Below are 18,248 nucleotides of genomic sequence, written 5' to 3' on the forward strand. Positions count from 1 at the left end.
GGTTGCTTAGCGCCGCCTCCGTGCACAGGAGCTCAGTTTTGTAAACCAGTTCAATGCAGTAACAGGTAAAAGAGACGACAACCGTTCATAGCCACATACCTTCTCCTGTCGTGAGAATGTAGTGTATCAGCGGCTAATACCATACAAACCCAAAAAAGCAAAGTGCGTCAGGGTGGGCGCCCTGTGGAACCCAGTGTACCTCACAGAAAGAGATTTAATAAAGGTAAGTTCTTACCATAAATCTCCTTTTCTGCAGCGGGGTACACTGGGGTTTGACAGAGATAACATCGGGGAGGTCCTAAAGCAGTTCCTCATGGGAGGGGACGCACTGTAGCGGGCACAAGAACCCGGCGTCCGAAGGAGGCATCCTGGGAGGCGGAAGTATCGAAGGCATAGAACCTTATGAACGTGTTCACTGAGGACCATGTAGCCGCCTTGCACAATTATTCAAGGGTCGCACCATGGCGAGCTGCCCAAGAACGTCCAACAGACCGAGTAGAATGGGTTTTGATGTATCAGCAGGAGCTGGAAGGCCTGTACATAAGCATGTGCAATCACCATTCTAATCCATTTGGCCATGGTCTGCTTGTTAGCAGGCCAGCCACATTTGTGAAAACCAAAAAGGACAAAGAAGGAATCAGATCTCCTAAGAGAAGCTGTCCTTTTCACAAATACCGAAGCCGGTTTATGGGCCTTCAACATAGTTTGAATGACCGCCTCCGAAAAACCTTTGGCCCTCAGTACGGAAGCTTCAAGAGGCACGCCGTCAAAGCCAGCCGGGCCAAATCCTGGTAGACACAAGGGCCCTGAATGAGGAGGTCTGGGCTCTGTAGAAGCAGAAGAGGACGCTCTATGGAGAGACCCTGCAGGTCTGAGAACCAATGCCGTCTGTGCCACGCCGGAGCGATTAGAAGTAGTATTCCTCCTTCTTGCTTGAACTTCCTTATCACCCTGGGCAGAAGTGACACCGGAGGGAACACATACAGCAGCCGAAAGTTCCATGGAATTGCCAGTGCGTCCACGAACGCTGCTTGAGGATCCCTTATCCTTGCTCTGAAGACCGGAACCTTGTGATTGTGTCGAGACGCCAGTAGGACTACATTTGGTAGTCCCCACTGGTCCACTAGGAGTTGAAAGACCTCCAGATGCAGGCTCCACTCTTCGGCGTGTACATCCTGACGACTGAGGAAGTCCGCTTCCCAGTTTAGGACCCCCGGAATGAACACTGCCGATATGGCTGGCAGATGGAGTTCCACCCAACGAAGAATCTTCCAACAGTGCTTTGCGGCTTCGGGTGCCGCCCTGATGATTTATGTACGCCGTGGTGGCGTTGTCTGACTGTACTTTAACAGGCCTGTTCTGTACTAGAGGCAGGGCTAGTGTCAACGCATTGAACACAGCCCGCAATTTCAGAATGTTTATCGGGAGGAGAGATTCCTCCCTGGTCCACCGACCCTGAAGAGAGTGTTACTCCAATGCCGCACCCCAACCCCGCAGACTGGCATCCGTCATCAGAAGGACCCAGTTGGAGATCCAGAATGGACGACCCCTGCTCAGTTGTTGGTCCTGCAGCCACCAGGTCTGTGACAGACGGACCTCCGGAGTCAAGGATATCATGTGAGACCTGATCCGGTGAGGCAGGTCATCCCACTCAGAGAGAATTAACCTCTGCAGAGGGCTGGAATGAAAATGAGCGTACCCCACCATGTCAAAAGCCGACACCATGAGGCCTAGTATTTGCACCACCGAGTGTACTGACACACGTGGGCGAGAGAGGAAGCATCTTATCTTACCTTCTCCGGAGACAAAAACAACCGCCGTTTGTGAGTGTCCAAAAGTGCTCCCAGGTGCACCATGCTCCGAGCAGGAACCAGGGAAGACTTCTTCCAGTTGATGAGCCACCGTGGGCTTGCAGGAATTGGACCGTTAGTTCCAGATGACGAAGGAGAACCTCTGGAGAGTTTGCCAGGATCAACAAGTCGTCGAGATACAGCAGGATCCTGATCCCTTGACGGCGGAGTAGTGCCGTCATGACGGCCATGACCTTGGTGAAAACTCGAGGAGCCGAGGTCAGACCAAAAGGCAAGGCCTGGAATTGAAAATATAGGTTGCCAATAGCAAACCGCGGGTATTGTTGATGCAACACTGCAATAGGTATATGCAGGTAAGCATTCTGTATGTCCAGGGATACCATATAGTCCTTGGGGTCCAAGGCCAGAACAATAGAGTGAAGAGTTTCCATACAAAATTTGGAGACTTTCACAAATTTGTTCAAAGACTTGAGGTTGAGAATGGGCCGGGAAGATCCATTCGGTTTCGGAACTAGCAACAGCGTTGAATAGTACCCCCTGCCACTCTGAGCCAGAGGCACCGGCACTACCACTCCTGTGTCCAGGAGGGATTGTACCACCAAATGGAGAGTTTTTGCTTTTACCGGATCCGAAGGGAAGTTTGTTGAGCAAAACTGTCGAGAGGGACGTGTCTTGAAAGAGATGGAGTATCCGTGAGTGACAACTTCCCTTACCCAGGCGTCCGAAGTGGTCTGTGACCATGCCTGAGCAAACCGTAGAAGTCGGCCTCCCACCCTGGGATCGCCCAGAGGGAGGCCCGCCCCGTCATGCAGCAGGCTTGTCTGTTTTGGCAGCAGGCTGACGGGCAGCCCAGGCACGTTTAGGTCTTTTTCGAGTCCAGATCTACAGACCAGGACCGCAACCAGAGGATCCGGCAAGCCAGAATAGACGTGGTAGACGCTTTGGCAGCTAGGATACTTGCATCAGATGCCACCTCCTGAATATGAGAGGCTGTAACAATGTAAGAAAGACACTGTTTAGCATTATCAGGAAAATTAGACGGTAATTCCGCTTCAACTTCCTCAACCCAGTCCTCTATAGCTTTAGCAGCCCAAGAGGCCGCAATAGTAGGCCTATGCACAGCTCCAGCCAGAGTGTAAATGGACTTCAAGCAACCGTCCACACGTTTATCCGTCGGTTCCTTCAGAGAGGTGACGGTAGTGACAGGCAGAGCAGATGACACCACCAGACGTGTGACTTGTGAGTCCACCGGTGGCAGTGTCTCCAAATTTTTGCTTTACTCTGCAGCGAGGGGATAACGAGCTAGCATCTTTATGGACAGGGAGAATTTCTTTCCTGGATATTCCCAGGATTCCTGACGTATATGTCCACTAAATGGTCAGAATGTGGTAAGACTAACTTAGTAACCTTCTGACGCTTAAACTTATCTGGTTTCTTAGAGGTAGCTGGGGATTCTTCGTCATCATCAATTTGAAGAATCAGCCTGATAGCCTCCAAGAGGTCAGGAACATACACTTTAGTCAGGGATTCCCCATCAGAAGCATCTGCATCAGTGTCTGAGGGGTTGGTATATGCGCCATCGCCATCAGATGAACTATCTGTAACATGCGTGGATTGTGAGGATGTAATGGCCCGCTTAGATGACACCTTGGTCTTAGGCGGGCGAGGGTTAGGATTTTGGTTGGCCACAGACTGATTTAATTGCTGTAACTGAGAGGACAGAGTATCTGCCCATGGCGGATTAACAGCAGGGACAATATGTGGCTTTAATGGCACAGGAAGTCCCATAGGGGGCGCAAGTCTAGTTACCAGTGTAGTCAGTAAATTAGAAAATGTAGACCACGGCGGGTCCGTTGCAGAAAACTGACTGAGGAGTACAAAACCCCCAGTACCTGAACCCTCAGCTGCAATATTTTCCTCAGAGACATCCATGGCATGAGCATTGCAGGATGCAAGGTCAGCCACAGAATCCCCACCCTGCTGAGCTGACATTATACGAAAGATTTACCGTAAGGTGAAAAAGTACAATAAAAGCAGACAAAATACCTGACAAAAATACCCCAGGGTAGTGTGACTACAGGCAGAGCACACATGGGGGATTTAAGAGGCAAATGATGACTGTAAAACACAGAGAAAAATACCAATATACTATATCATGTGAGACCCTATATAATATGAAAACCCTGACACACTTAGCCCCCCTCAGGGTACAAAATATAAAGAGAGCAATATATGTGAGATACACGGAATGGAAATCACAGCTAATGGCACACACACAGTCACGTACAATGCAGAAATGATCACAAACAACAATAAAACTGCACTGGACTAGCAGTACTAAGTAACTGCACTACTTAAGTAAAGCTAATTAGGGATATAGATATAACAATGCACAGTAAAGACTGGATGTATATCACAGGGTACTTATACTAAATATCCCTGACAGCATGCACTTGTTCTTAACGAACACTGTCTAAAGACATGTAGAATACTTAAGTGTCCTGTAAATGCACAGCGCTGATGATGTAGGCGGCTTTACAGAGGAGGCATTGCCCAGCAGTCCCAGATCAGCGCAGCTGTGTGTGTAATGGCGCCCAAACGCTGACAGGGAGTGAGGGAGACAGAGAGATGCAGCTCCAGGGCGGGAACATTAGCAGTAAATGGCGCCCTGGGGCTGGAGCTACAGGTCAGAGCCTTATCCCCTTGCTGGACTTCACCACCGGGTACTGCAGGCCTTAGAAAACAGATTATGTACAGAATCCGAACTGTGCCCTTGTCCTGGTGGTCTAGTGGGGTCCCTGCATGGCCACAGTGTCCACGCCAGCGCGCGCGGTCCGTCTCCTAGAGACCGCGCCGGATTGCGTTTTGCAGCGGGTCCCGCTTGGGGGACCCTCTTACCGCCTCCTGAATGCAGCCACACAATCCCAGAGAGCAGCAGCAGTGTGTGTGTCCTAATCGAAGAACCGGAGCCCTCCACTGTAGTTACCCGGCAACCAGGGTGTGGGAGTGTACAGCGCCGCTGGGAGGTGAGGGAGCTGCAGCATATGTCAGAAATGACATACAGCACTCTTAAGTGCCTATGCTGCAGCCCTTGAAGTCTTCTTTTTTCTTAGAAAAGCTCTTTTTAGGGCTGCGAGCAACCCTCCCTGTTGTCAGCCTGCACTGCAGGCACCAACTTACAAACTGAGCTCCTGTGCATGGAGGCGGGGTTATAGAGGAGGCGGCGCTAAGCATCCTGGGAATAGTCAAAGCTTTTAGCCTGTTGGTGCCTCGGATCAAGATCCAACTCTACACCCCTGATGTTATCCCTGTGGAACCCCAGTGTACCCCGCTGCAGAAAGCTATCTTTGTTAACTTTTTCTTCGAGGTCCACAGGATCTATAGAGTGCCCACCCTGATGCACCTAGCTTCAATGGGTTACTCTTCTCGGTCACCAGTTCCTTTCTCCTACAAGTCAGATTTTGTTTCCTGTGTATACCATTCTTGCTTCTCTCCTCTACAACTCCTGCTTGAGGCTTGTTAACTAAAACTGAAGAGCTTGAGCTGTGGGCGGAGTATGAGTGGAGAGGGGTCCAGTGCATCCTGGGAGCCTGGAAAAGTATTGCTGTTCGGTGCATGTCCTGGTCTCCACCAAGGTAACCCTGTGGATCCTATGAACCCCAAAGAAAAAGAGTTAACGAAGGTAAGTTTTACAATAACTCTTATTTTCTGTATGGGCCTTTATCATGAAGCATTACAATAGATAATTACATGGCCCTAAGTGGGCACTGTTATGCAGTGTAGGGACTGTCGATAATCAGAGAAGTCCTGAAGGGGCTCGGCAGCTTAACATGTATTTGCAAATATATGCAACAAATGTCTCTGAATTTTTATTACCATATAGTTCTCAAGAATTGTTGCAAGCACTGTTTAGTGTTCAGGGGATACCAGGGGCGGAAACGCAATCCCCTTTTGGTTTTGTTTGTTGTGACCCCTCCCTTTCATGCACCTGATAAGTGCTGCCAAACTGATTGAGCAGCTTCCACTGTGTGAACACAGGCTATGTACATATTTGCCGCTTTAAAAAAAACGTACGAGTTCGGACGGCATCTCAGAGCTTCGGCCATCTTGTACTGCATTACATCCGGCCCCAAGCTTTTTTTGTGTGGCCATTTTGCTTCCAACTCTAGGATCTGAGTTTTGTTGTTTCTATTACTAAGCTTCTGGATCTAAATCCCATGATCGTGTTTATGCCCTAAATTTAATAGGGCAATGCTTTTATTACTAAAACAAGGCTAGTAAAAGCATTGCCCTTTTACAGTTTGGGGAGAAAGGCAATCGGAAGCAGAGTTTTAGAACCAGATGCTTTGTAACTAAACCCCTTGGTCTGTGTTGACATGATAGCATCATGCAGTTGATGCATATTAATGGTATAAATCTACTGCTCCATCATATCACATCCCAAAGGTACCCTATTGGTAGATTATCCTGCTGGAAGTGGGAACACTGTGGCAATTAAAAGGATGCACATGGTTAGGAACAATACTCAGCTGGCATAAAGGCGTCTAAAGAGCTGTAGCCTATTCACACCAAGGTTCTTCTGCATACTGCTCATGTCATTTATTAGTGTCACTTATAGCTGGAATTATCCTCTGACCTATCCTTAACTAGGTTTCTAAAACCAACAATTATTCCATGCTGAACATTTTTTCCATTTTTTTTTATCTCAACAATAACTGAACCTCTTGACTATGTCTGCTTTGTCTTATGCACTGACTTGCTGCTACACAGATTTACTGATTAGATATATTATCATTATACATTCATTTTTTGACCTAATTTATATTAACTCCTTTGGTGCTGAGGTCTGTTTTGTGTCGAGCCAATTTTTCAATTGTATTCCTCACATTCCAAAATTACCAAAAGCAACATGATCATTTTTTTTCTATGTGGTACTCACACAAATTATACTTTTGTTTTTAGAAGACATGCATTTTCCAAAAATAACTCTATTTGCTCCATCTACCAAATCAAATAAAACTGAACCAAAATAACAAAAAAGTTTTTACTTTTTTTATTATTTAAACTTTATAACCACCACCAAGAAATACGTGAAGTTCTTGTTTCAGCATTAATCCATTCATCTTTTCCAAAATGACAAAAAAAAAAAAAAAAAACGACAGTAATTTTACATGCAGGTTTTAAAAACAAAATCTGCAATTGAAGAGAATACATTTTTCCTTTGGGTGATTTGCTTTCCAATATGTAAAAATAAAATAGTAGGACCTGTTGGGCTACCATATTTTTTTAAACTAGAAAAATCAACTGCATTAATTAATACTATTTTTATCATTGGTGGTTAAAAGAAATATACAGATGGGTCATTCCATGAAAATGGTCTTTTTATGTAACGTTTGTTACCAGTTTTCATGACAAGCTTTGCATTAAAATTAAAGCATATCATGTTCCACACAAACAACATTTAGTTTGCACAAGAATGTCGCTTCCAATCACTCCCAGCCAGCAGTTTTGTACAATCCCCCAGTTGCTGTTAGCGTCCACTAAATAAAATAATCAAGTTCCTCACATAAGTATTTGTATGCAACCCCCCCACCTCCCATACAGGTTTTTTTCCCATATGTATACATTAATTTGTCATTATTAAAAATCAAACGTTTTAATGTCATGCATTATTTATTAACAAACTGCTTTTTGTACATAGTTATCTTTTCTGGTAATAAATCGTAGATACAAAAGTGCTAGCTCAGTGACGGGTGGAGGTAATCACAGTCTAATACAGGTTGAGTATCCCTTATCCAAAATGCTTGGGACCAGAGGTATTTTGGATATGGGATTTTTCCGTATTTTGGAATAATTGCATACCATAATGAGATATCATGGCGATGGGACCCAAGTCTAATCACAGAATGCATTTATGTTTCATATACACCTTATACACACAGCCTGAAGGTAATTTTAGCCAATATTTTTTATAACTTTTTGCATTAAACAAAGTGTGTCTACATTCACACAATTCATTTATGTTTCATATACACCTTATATACACAGCCTGTAGGTCATTTAATACAGTATTATTAATAACTTTGTGTATTAAACAAAGTTTGTGTACATTGAGCCATCAAAAAACAAAGGTTTTACTATCACACTTTCACTCAAAAAAGTCCGTATTTCGGAATATTCCGTATTTCGGAATATTTGGATATGGGATACTCAACCTGTATTAGCAATGAAGACACTAAAACCTGGAGAACACATGCCTGCCTCAGCTACGCTTATTACCCATTAATATGTGGAACTGAACCAGAGAAAACTCACCTGTGGAAACAGAACAGACTAATCATGTTCCACTTGTATTCGATTATCCTGCAGAGTTGTCCAAATATTACATGTTCTTAGCATATGCACGTGGCAACAGGCTCTTAAAGGGCATCTGTCACCTACATTCCGTGAAGGCACATATTTTGAAGGTGCAATAATAGTTACAATTACAACCTCACACTGGTGTTAGAAGGTTTGCGAACTCTGTTATTTCATGCATAAATTCTGAAATGTGTTCAGATCTTCAAATAAGTCATAAACATAAAGTAAACCCAATAAATCAAATAAAGAAAATTATTTATTGATCAAAATCATCTGGCATTAAATTTCTGTGTCAAAAATATATGAACCTCTAGGATTATCAGTTCCGTTACCTAATCAGTAGTGTCAATCCAGGGGATGACAAACAGGTGTGGGTTTGGATGGACCTGCTGAATTTAAAAACAAACCAGTCTTTACCACACCAGTTTGTGAACACATACCATGAGGGTAAATGTAATAGGGTCCGAGTTTACCCAAGGTGTGGGATTTCGGCTGTGATTGCCCATATTTTTAAAGTGGCAATCCTGGTTTTTGCCTTGTAAATGATTGCCGTTTTAAAAATATGGCCAATCGCGGCCCCTCTAACATTTACTCCCATGTCTCGAGACTAATGAGGACATCCGCCAGAGAGTTGTCAATACTCGCCAGGCTGGAAAAGTTTGCAAAACAATACCTAAAGACTTTTGCCTTCACCAATACACTGTGAGGCAGGATAGTGTACAAATGGAGAAAATGTAAGAACTATGTTACTCTCCAACCAAAATCCCTCCAAACGCAAGGTACTGTATATAATCTAGGAGAAAACAGACCCCCAAGGTATCATCAAAGGATCTTCTGGCATCACTTGTCAGTGTTTTTGAGTCCACCATCAGACAAACATAATGTGCATGGGAGGATAGCAGGGAGGAAGCCACAACTAAATGAAAAGAACATTTCTGCCCATTTGAGTTTGCTAAAGACCACTTTGATGAACCAGAGGAATAGTGGGGCAGATGTATTAACCTGGAGAAGGCATAAGGAAGTGATAAACCAGTAATATGTGCAAGGTGATAAAGGCACCAGCCAATCAGCTCCAATATGTAAATTAACAGTTAGGATCTGATTGGCTGCTGCCCTTATCACCTTGCACATATCACTGGTTTATCACTTCCTTATGCCTTCTCCAGGTTAATACATCTGCCGCAATGTTCTGTGGCCGTATGAGTATATTCAAGTGAAGTCAAAAGCTGCCGTCTGTCGAAAAGACGGCGGTTTTCGACTTTTTAAGGTTGAATCGTGATTCGACCTATTCAATATAACCCAAAATGTTTCCACAAGTCGATGAATTCGACTTGTCGAAAAGCACGTGGATCGGCGGAATAGCTGCCGATCCACGTGCTTGTGTCGAAAACGGGGCCAGAACCGACAGGTTTTGGCCCCTTTTTCGAACATCTCAGTCCGACATAAAAAATGCCGGCCTGAGATGTGGGACCCAGAGGAGAGTGGGGAGAGCCGCAGGGAGACAGGGGACAGCCGCGGGCATACAGGGGAGATCAGCGATACAGTAGCGCTGCAGCAGGATGTCACACAGTCGCGCCGCACACGGCAGCGTCCACCCGGCTCCAGCAAGTGAGATTATGCTTGCTGGAGCCGGGAGGACACTGTCGTGAGGTCGGGCGGCTGTGTGACATCCTCCTGCAGAGCTACTGTAGCGCTGATCTCCGTCTGCCCGTGGCTGTCCCCGCTGGTCTCCCCCCCTCTCCTCCTCTGGGTCCCTCATCTCAATTCGACTTTTTAAAAAAAGTCGAATTGAGAGGAGATTTGAATAGTGGTTGTCGGATCCATTCTGACAAATGCATGTCGGAATGGATTCGACCCTAATTGAATATACCCCTATAACTTTATGACTTAAATTAGAAATGTTATGGTTGGAAAAAAAACAAAAAACACTGCATTCGAACATAAAAATCTCAACCCAAGCATGAATCATGAGTGGGGGCTGTTTTACTGCTACAGTACCAGGAAGGTCTGCCATCATCGATGGCACTATAAATTCTGGATTGACCTAACGAAATCTGCAAGTAACTGTCAGGGTATCCGTCCATGAAATGAAGCTCAACAGAAGATGGGACTCCTCTCTTCCAAAAAAAACTTCTGTTTCAAAGTTCAGACCTTAATCCAACATTTTGGCAGGATCTAAAGCATGGAGATTATGTAAGAAAGCACATTAATTTCCACGAGTTGAAGCAGTTCTCTAAGAATGGGCAAAATTCCACCAAGTCAAAGAATTACTTCAGTATAAACATTTGATTGAAATCATTGTTACTCAAAGAGTTCACACACTTTCTCCAACAAATTTAATGTTTGATCACTTTTATCAATAAATTAATGAAAAGGTATATATTTTAGTTTTATTTATTTATTGGGCTCTCTTTATATTTATGACTTAGATAAAGATATGAATACAGTAAATTCACATTTATGCAGAAATTCTGAATATTCTGAAGGGATTACAGACATTTAGCACCAGTGATGTAAATACATCCTAGTTCATTTAGAAGGCTGCACTCTCACAAATCTTTGTTCAGACAATGACATGTCTACACTCAGATTATAGGTCTACTGGAAAATGAGAGTTCATAAAGCAGATTTGGATTTTGTAAACACCATAAAAATATCTCAAATAACTGTGTAGAAGTGCAGGAATAAAAACCTTATATCCTTCCCTTATTTACCTAGTGCAAATATATATATTCCGTTAAGCATTAAAAATAAGACAACACAATAACACAATAAAAGACTAGTTAGTTCATAACTCATGCATTCAAGAAAAAAATCATATTTCATATATTAATCTGAGGTGGAGTTCAATAAGAAACCATACAGTTTTACTTTGTTGTGGTGATACAATCTGAAGGATCCCCTGCAAGGCTTCAACATTCCACAACTGTATTTTTCCATTCTACCGGTTGCCTGAATTAAACACTATGAGCCAGTGTGGTCAATTCCCCTCACCCCAGCGAACTTCCAAGTCAGTGAGTCAGCGTTTCTGAAGTAAGGGGTTATTCAGGTTTGTAGCAAACCAAAAAAGCAAGCAATTGGGCAATACCATGTTGCACTGCTAGTGGGGCAGAGAGAGTTATATTTGGGTGGGTTATATTGTTTCTGTGCAGGGTAAATACTGGATGCTTTATTTCTACACTGCAATTTAGATTTCAGTTTGAACACACCCTACCCAAATCTAACTCTCTCTGCACATGTTACATCGGCCCCACCTGCAGTGCAAAATGGATTTGCCAAATTGCTAACTTGTTTGGTTTGCTAACAAACCTGAATAAGGCTCTAAATCTGCTTTTACAGCGAAATGTCATGCAGTGCCGGACTAAATAAAACGCAGCCAACAGCAGAAGGTAAGTAAAGCTGTGCCGCCTATCTGCATGAACATCACCCAACTCTAAATGTTACGTTTTAAATAGAGTTGCTGTTAAAGGAGTCTAGCAGTATAACATAATGACATCTTTTTTTCATACCCATCCTACATATAAATGATGGTTTAATACATTGTTTCATTACACTAATATATTAAAGTTGCATATTATTTTTTTTTCCATTACTGTATACAGTATTTAAATATATACATTAGTAAGGGGGATGGGGGTCATTTTAGTAGTCAAATCATGTAATATATGTACATACATCAAAATAATTTTGTATCTTTACATGAAGATTTCAATTGGTAAGAATAATAATAATTAAGTTAGTCTCTTAATGCAAAAGTGCTAAACCAAATTAAAGGATGTCATGAAATGTGGAGATAATAAATGGAAAGGTCCAGTGTGGTGAACAGGAGCTGACACTCATCTGGATGCATCTCTTATGATTTTGGTTGGAGATCTCGGACTTCTTCCAATTTAGACATAATCCACTGTGAAAAAAATAGCATAAGCATAAAATAATATTACTATATACTGCAAAGAAAATAATTGTGCTACTTACAGTTAACAATCGGCACAATTTTTAGAAATTACATGTCAAGTCAAGTAGATAAAAAATAAGAATTTACTTACCGATAATTCTATTTCTCGTAGTCCGTAGTGGATGCTGGGAACTCCGTAAGGACCATGGGGAATAGCGGCTCCGCAGGAGACTGGGCACAAAAGTAAAGCTTTAGGACTACCTGGTGTGCACTGGCTCCTCCCCCTATGACCCTCCTCCAAGCCTCAGTTAGGATACTGTGCCCGGACGAGCGTACACAATAAGGAAGGATTTTGAATCCCGGGTAAGACTCATACCAGCCACACCAATCACACCGTATAACTTGTGATCTGAACCCAGTTAACAGTATGACAACAGAGGAGCCTCTAGAAAAGATGGCTCACTACAACAATAACCCGATTTAGTTAACAATAACTATGTTCAAGTATTGCAGACAATCCGCACTTGGGATGGGCGCCCAGCATCCACTACGGACTACGAGAAATAGAATTATCGGTAAGTAAATTCTTATTTTCTCTGACGTCCTAGTGGATGCTGGGAACTCCGTAAGGACCATGGGGATTATACCAAAGCTCCCAAACAGGCGGGAGAGTGCGGATGACTCTGCAGCACCGAATGAGAGAACTCCAGGTCCTCCTCAGCCAGGGTATCAAATTTGTAGAATTTAGCAAACGTGTTTGCCCCTGACCAAGTAGCTGCTCGGCAAAGTTGTAAAGCCGAGACCCCTCGGGCAGCCGCCCAAGATGAGCCCACTTTCCGTGTGGAATGGGCTTTTACAGATTTTGGCTGTGGCAGGCCTGCCACAGAATGTGCAAGCTGAACTGTACTACAAATCCAACGAGCAATAGTCTGCTTAGAAGCAGGAGCACCCAGCTTGTTGGGGGCATACAGGATAAACAGCGAGTCAGATTTTCTGACTCCAGCCGTCCTGGAAACATATATTTTCAGGGCCCTGACAACGTCTAGCAACTTGGAGTCCTCCAAGTCCCTAGTAGCCGCAGGCACCACAATAGGTTGGTTCAGGTGAAACGCTGAAACCACCTTAGGGAGAAACCGAGGACGAGTCCTCAATTCCGCCCTGTCCGTATGGAAAATCAGATAAGGGCTTTTACAGAATAAGCCGCCAATTCGGACACGCGCCTGGCCCAGGCCAGGGCCAACATCTTTAAGTGGTTCAAACCAATGTGACTTTTGGAACCCAAAAACTACATTGAGATCCCAAGGTGCCACTGGAGGCACAAAAGGAGGCTGTATATGCAGTACCCCTTTTACAAACGTCTGCACTTCAGGGACTGAAGCTAGTTCTTTCTGGAAGAAAATTGACAGGGCCGAAATTTTAACCTTAATGGACCCCAATTTCAGGCCCATAGACCCTCCTGTTTGCAGGAAATGTAGGAATCGACCCAGTTGAAATTCCTCCGTCGGGCCTTACTGGCCTCGCACCACGCAACATATTTTCGCCAAATGTGGTGATAATGTTTTGCGGTTACATCCTTCCTGGCTTTGATCAGGATAGGGATGACTTCATCCGGAATGCCTTTTTCCTTCAGGATCCGGCGTTCAACTGCCATGCCGTCAAACGCAGCCGCGGTAAGTCTTGGAACAGACAGGGTCCTTGATGGAGCAGGTCCCTTCTTAGAGGTAGAGGCCACGGATCCTCCGTGAGCCTCTCTTGAAGTTCCGGGTACCAAGTCCTTCTTGGCCAATCCGGAGCCACGAATATAGTGCTTACTCCTCTCCATCTTATAATTCTCAGTACCTTGGGTATGAGAGGCAGAGGAGGGAACACATACACTGACTGGTACACCCACGGTGTTACCAGAGCGTCTACAGCTATTGCCTGAGGGTCCCTTGACCTGGCGCAATACCTGTCGAGTTTTTTGTTGAGGCGGGACGCCATCATGTCCACCTTTGGTTTTTCCCAACGGTTTATAATCATGTGGAAGACTTCTGGGTGAAGTCCCCATTCTCCCGGGTGGAGGTCGTGTCTGCTGAGGAAGTCTGCTTCCCAGTTGTCCACTCCCGGAATGAATACTGCTGACAGTGCTATCACATGATTTTCCGCCCAGCGAAGAATCCTTGCAGCTTCTGCCATTGACTGCTTCTTGTGCCACCCTGTCTGTTTACGTGGGTGACTGCCGTGATGTTGTCCGACTGGATCAACCCGGCTGACCTTGAAGCAGAGGTCTTGCTAAGCTTAGAGCATTGTAAATGGCTCTTAGCACCAGGATATTTATGTGAAGTGATGTCTCCAGGCTTGACCATAAGCCCTGGAAATTTCTTCCCTGTGTGACTGCTCCCCAGCCTCGCAGGCTGGCATCCGTGGTCACCAGGACCCAGTCCTGAATGCCGAATCTGCGGCCCTCTAGAAGATGAGCACTCTGCAACCACCACAGCAGGGACACCCTTGTCCTTGGTGACCGGGTTATCCGCTGATGCATCTGAAGATGCAACCCCGACCATTTGTCCAGCAGGTCCCACTGGAAAGTTCTTGCGTGGAATCTGCCGAATGGGCTTGCTTCGTAGGAAGCCACCATTTTTCCCAGAACCCTTGTGCATTGATGCACTGAGACTTGGCTCGGTTTTAGGAGGTTCCTGACTAGCTCGGATAACTCCCTGGCTTTCTCCTCCGGGAGAAACACCTTTTTCTGGACTGTGTCCAGAATCATCCCTAGGAACAGAAGACGAGTCGTCGGAACCAGCTGCGATTTTGGAATATTGAGAATCCAACCGTGCTGTCGCAACACTACCTGAGATAGTGCTACACCGACCTCCAACTGTTCCCTGGATCTTACCCTTATCAGGAGATCGTCCAAGTAAGGGATAACTAAAACTCCCTTCCTTCGAAGGAGTATCATCATTTCGGCCATTACCTTGGTAAAGACCCGGGGTGCCGTGGACCATCCAACGGCAGCGTCTGAAACTGATAGTGACAGTTCTGTACCACAAACCTGAGGTACCCTTGGTGAGAAGGGTAAATTGGGACATGAAGGTAAGCATCCTTGATGTCCAGAGACACCATGTAGTCCCCTTCTCTTGAATTTGAACCTCTGTATGTAAGTGTTCGAAGATTTTAGATTTAAAATCGGTCTCACCGAGCCGTCCGGCTTCGGTACCACAACAGTGTGGAATAATACCCCTTTCCCTGTTGCAGGAGGGGTACCTTGATTATCACCTGCTGGGAATACAGCTTGTGAATGGCTTCCAAAACTGCCTCCCTGTCTGCTTGTAAAGCCCCAGCGTCATGCTGAGGGCTTGGCAGAGGCGGGAAAGGGCTTCTGTTCCTGGGAACTGGCTGATTTCTGCAGCCTTTTTCCTCTCCCTCTGTCACGGGGCAGAAATGAGGAACCTTTTGCCCACTTGCCCTTATGGGAACGAAAGGACTGCGCCTGATAATACGGCGTCTTCTTATGTTGAGAGGTGACCTGGGGTAAAAACGTGGATTTCCCAGCTGTTGCCGTGGCCACCAGGTCTGAAAGACCGACCCCAAATAACTCCTCCCCTTTATAAGGCAATACTTCCATATGCCATTTGGAATCCGCATCACCTGACCACTGTCGTGTCCATAACCCTCTTCTGGCAGAAATGGACAGCGCACTTACTCTTGATGCCAGTCGGCAAATATCCCGCTGTGCATCACACATATATAGAAATGCATCTTATAAATGCTCTATAGGCAATAATATACTGTCCCTATCTAGGGTATCAATATTTTCAGTCAGGGAATACGACCATGCCAACCCAGCACTGCACATCCAGGCTGAGGCGATTGCTGGTCGCAGTATAACACCAGTATGTTGTGTAAATACATTTTAGGATACCCTCCTGCTTTCTATCAGCAGGATCCTTAAGGGCGGCCATCTCAGGAGAGGGTAGAGCCCCTGTTTTGTCAAGCGTGTGAGCGCTTTATCCACCCTAGGGGGTGTTTCCCAACACACCCTAACCTCTGGCGGGAAAGGATATAATGCTAATAACTGTTTAGAAATTATCAGTTTTTTATCGGGGGAAACCCACGCTTCATCACACACCTCATTTAATTTCTCAGATTCAGGAAAACTACAGGTAGTTTTTCCTCACCGAACATAATACCCCTATTGGTGGTACTCGTATTATCAGAAATGTGTAAAACATTTTTCATTGCCTCAATCATGTAACGTGTGGCCCTACTGGAAGTCATATTTGTCTCTTCACCGTCGACACTGGAGTCAGTATCCGTGTCGGCGTCTGTATTTGCCATCTGAGGTAACGGGCGCTTTAGAGCCCCTGACGGCCTATGAGACGTCTGGACAGGCACAAGCTGAGTAGCCGGCTGTCTCATGTCAATCACTGTCTTTTGTAAAGAGCTGACACTGTCATGTAATTCCTTCCAACAGTTCATCCACTCAGGTGTCGACCCCCTAGGGGGTGACACCCCTATTACAGGCAATTTGCTCCGCCTCCACATCATTTTCCTCATACATGTCGACACAAACGTACCGACACACAGCACACACACAGGGAATGCTCTGATAGAGGACAGGACCCCACTAGCCCTTTGGGGAGACAGAGGGAGAGTTTGCCAGCACACACCAGAGCGCTATATATATACAGGGATAACCTTATATAAGTGTTTTTCCCCTTGTAGCTGCTTGATTGTTTATACTGCGCCTAATTAGTGCCCCCTCTCTTTTTTAACCCTTTCTGTAGTGTAGTGACTGCAGGGGAGAGCCAGGGAGCTTCCCTCCAACGGAGCTGTGAGGGAATATGGCGCCAGTGTGCTGAGGAGATAGGCTCCGCCCCCTTCTCGGCGGCCTTTTCTCCCATTTTTCAGTGTAATCTGGCAGGGGTTAAAATTCATCCATATAGCCCTGGGGGTTATATGTGATGTATTTTCGCCAGCCAAGGTGTTTTTATTGCTGCTCAGGGCGCCCCCCCCTAGCGCCCTGCACCCTCAGTGACCGAAGTGTGAAGTGTGCTGAGGAGCAATGGCGCACAGCTGCAGTGCTGTGCGCTACCTTGGTGAAGACAGGATGTCTTCTGCCGCCGATTTTCCGGACCTCTTCTTGCTTCTGGCTCTGTAAGGGGGCCGGCGGCGCGGCTCTGGGACCGGACTCCATGGCTGGGCCTGTGTTCGATCCCTCTGGAGCTAATGGTGTCCAGTAGCCTAAGAAGCCCAATCCACTCTGCACGCAGGTGAGTTGGCTTCTTCTCCCCTTAGTCCCTCGATGCAGTGAGCCTGTTGCCAGCAGGTCTCACTGAAAATAAAAAACCTAAAACTAAACTTTTCACTAAGCAGCTCAGGAGAGCCCCTAGTGTGCACCCTTCTCGTTCGGGCACAAAAATCTAACTGAGGCTTGGAGGAGGGTCATAGGGGGAGGAGCCAGTGCACACCAGGTAGTCCTAAAGCTTTACTTTTGTGCCCAGTCTCCTGCGGAGCCGCTATTCCCCATGGTCCTTACGGAGTTCCCAGCATCCACTAGGACGTCAGAGAAATAAAAACTATTTAATGAAATAAAATTAATGACACTTTATAGCTAATGGCAAACACTTTATACAATGTTAATGCCCATTTCTTTGTACAGAAAATAAATCTAGGCAGAAGGAGCAGAATTTGTATCTAATCCAGTGGTTCTCAAACTTTTTTGAATCAAGGCGCCATAGAGCATCAGAATTTTTTTCACTGCACCCCCAGGCCAAAAGTTTCTTAGTGAGAAATTTAGAAAGAAATATTACATTTAGTAAATTGTGTTTATTTGTCATCCTTAGGTTCTACTGTGTGGTGAAGGACAAGATTTGCTTCTGTATGTCCACATGTTTTATGATTGACAGCCACCAACACTGGTTTTGCCTATTACATTGACCATAAATAATTTGAAGTGGTCCTGGACCACCAATCCGAGGCACCCCTACAAGTGTCCCGATGCACCCCAGGATGTCACGGCACACAGCTTGAGAACCACTGATCTAATCTATAAAGCCACAGGTCTACAAGCACTATATAATATAATGCAGATATTACAGGGGTTTCGGATTGGGAAAACCGTTCTATTTTAAAACTCAATTATTACCTACTGCGGGAAGATTTTTATTCACAACTGTAAATAGCTGTGGAAGGGTGTGTGA

At 45.2% G+C, this 18,248-nt stretch overlaps 1 protein-coding gene across 1 annotated transcript in view; it reads right to left on the minus strand.

The window, feature by feature from the left end:
- Nucleotides 1–10,549: 10,549 nt before the first annotated feature.
- Nucleotides 10,550–18,248, minus strand: part of VPS13A (vacuolar protein sorting 13 homolog A) — a 747,194-nt gene continuing 739,495 nt past the window's right edge. The window contains exon 72 of the mRNA XM_063913834.1: nt 10,550–12,075. Coding sequence (XP_063769904.1) covers nt 12,025–12,075 — 51 coding nt within the window. The 3' untranslated portion in view covers nt 10,550–12,024. The remainder of the gene's footprint in view (nt 12,076–18,248) is intronic.

Source organism: Pseudophryne corroboree, chromosome 1 (assembly GCF_028390025.1).
Source record: "Pseudophryne corroboree isolate aPseCor3 chromosome 1, aPseCor3.hap2, whole genome shotgun sequence".
Taxonomy (NCBI): domain Eukaryota; kingdom Metazoa; phylum Chordata; class Amphibia; order Anura; family Myobatrachidae; genus Pseudophryne; species Pseudophryne corroboree.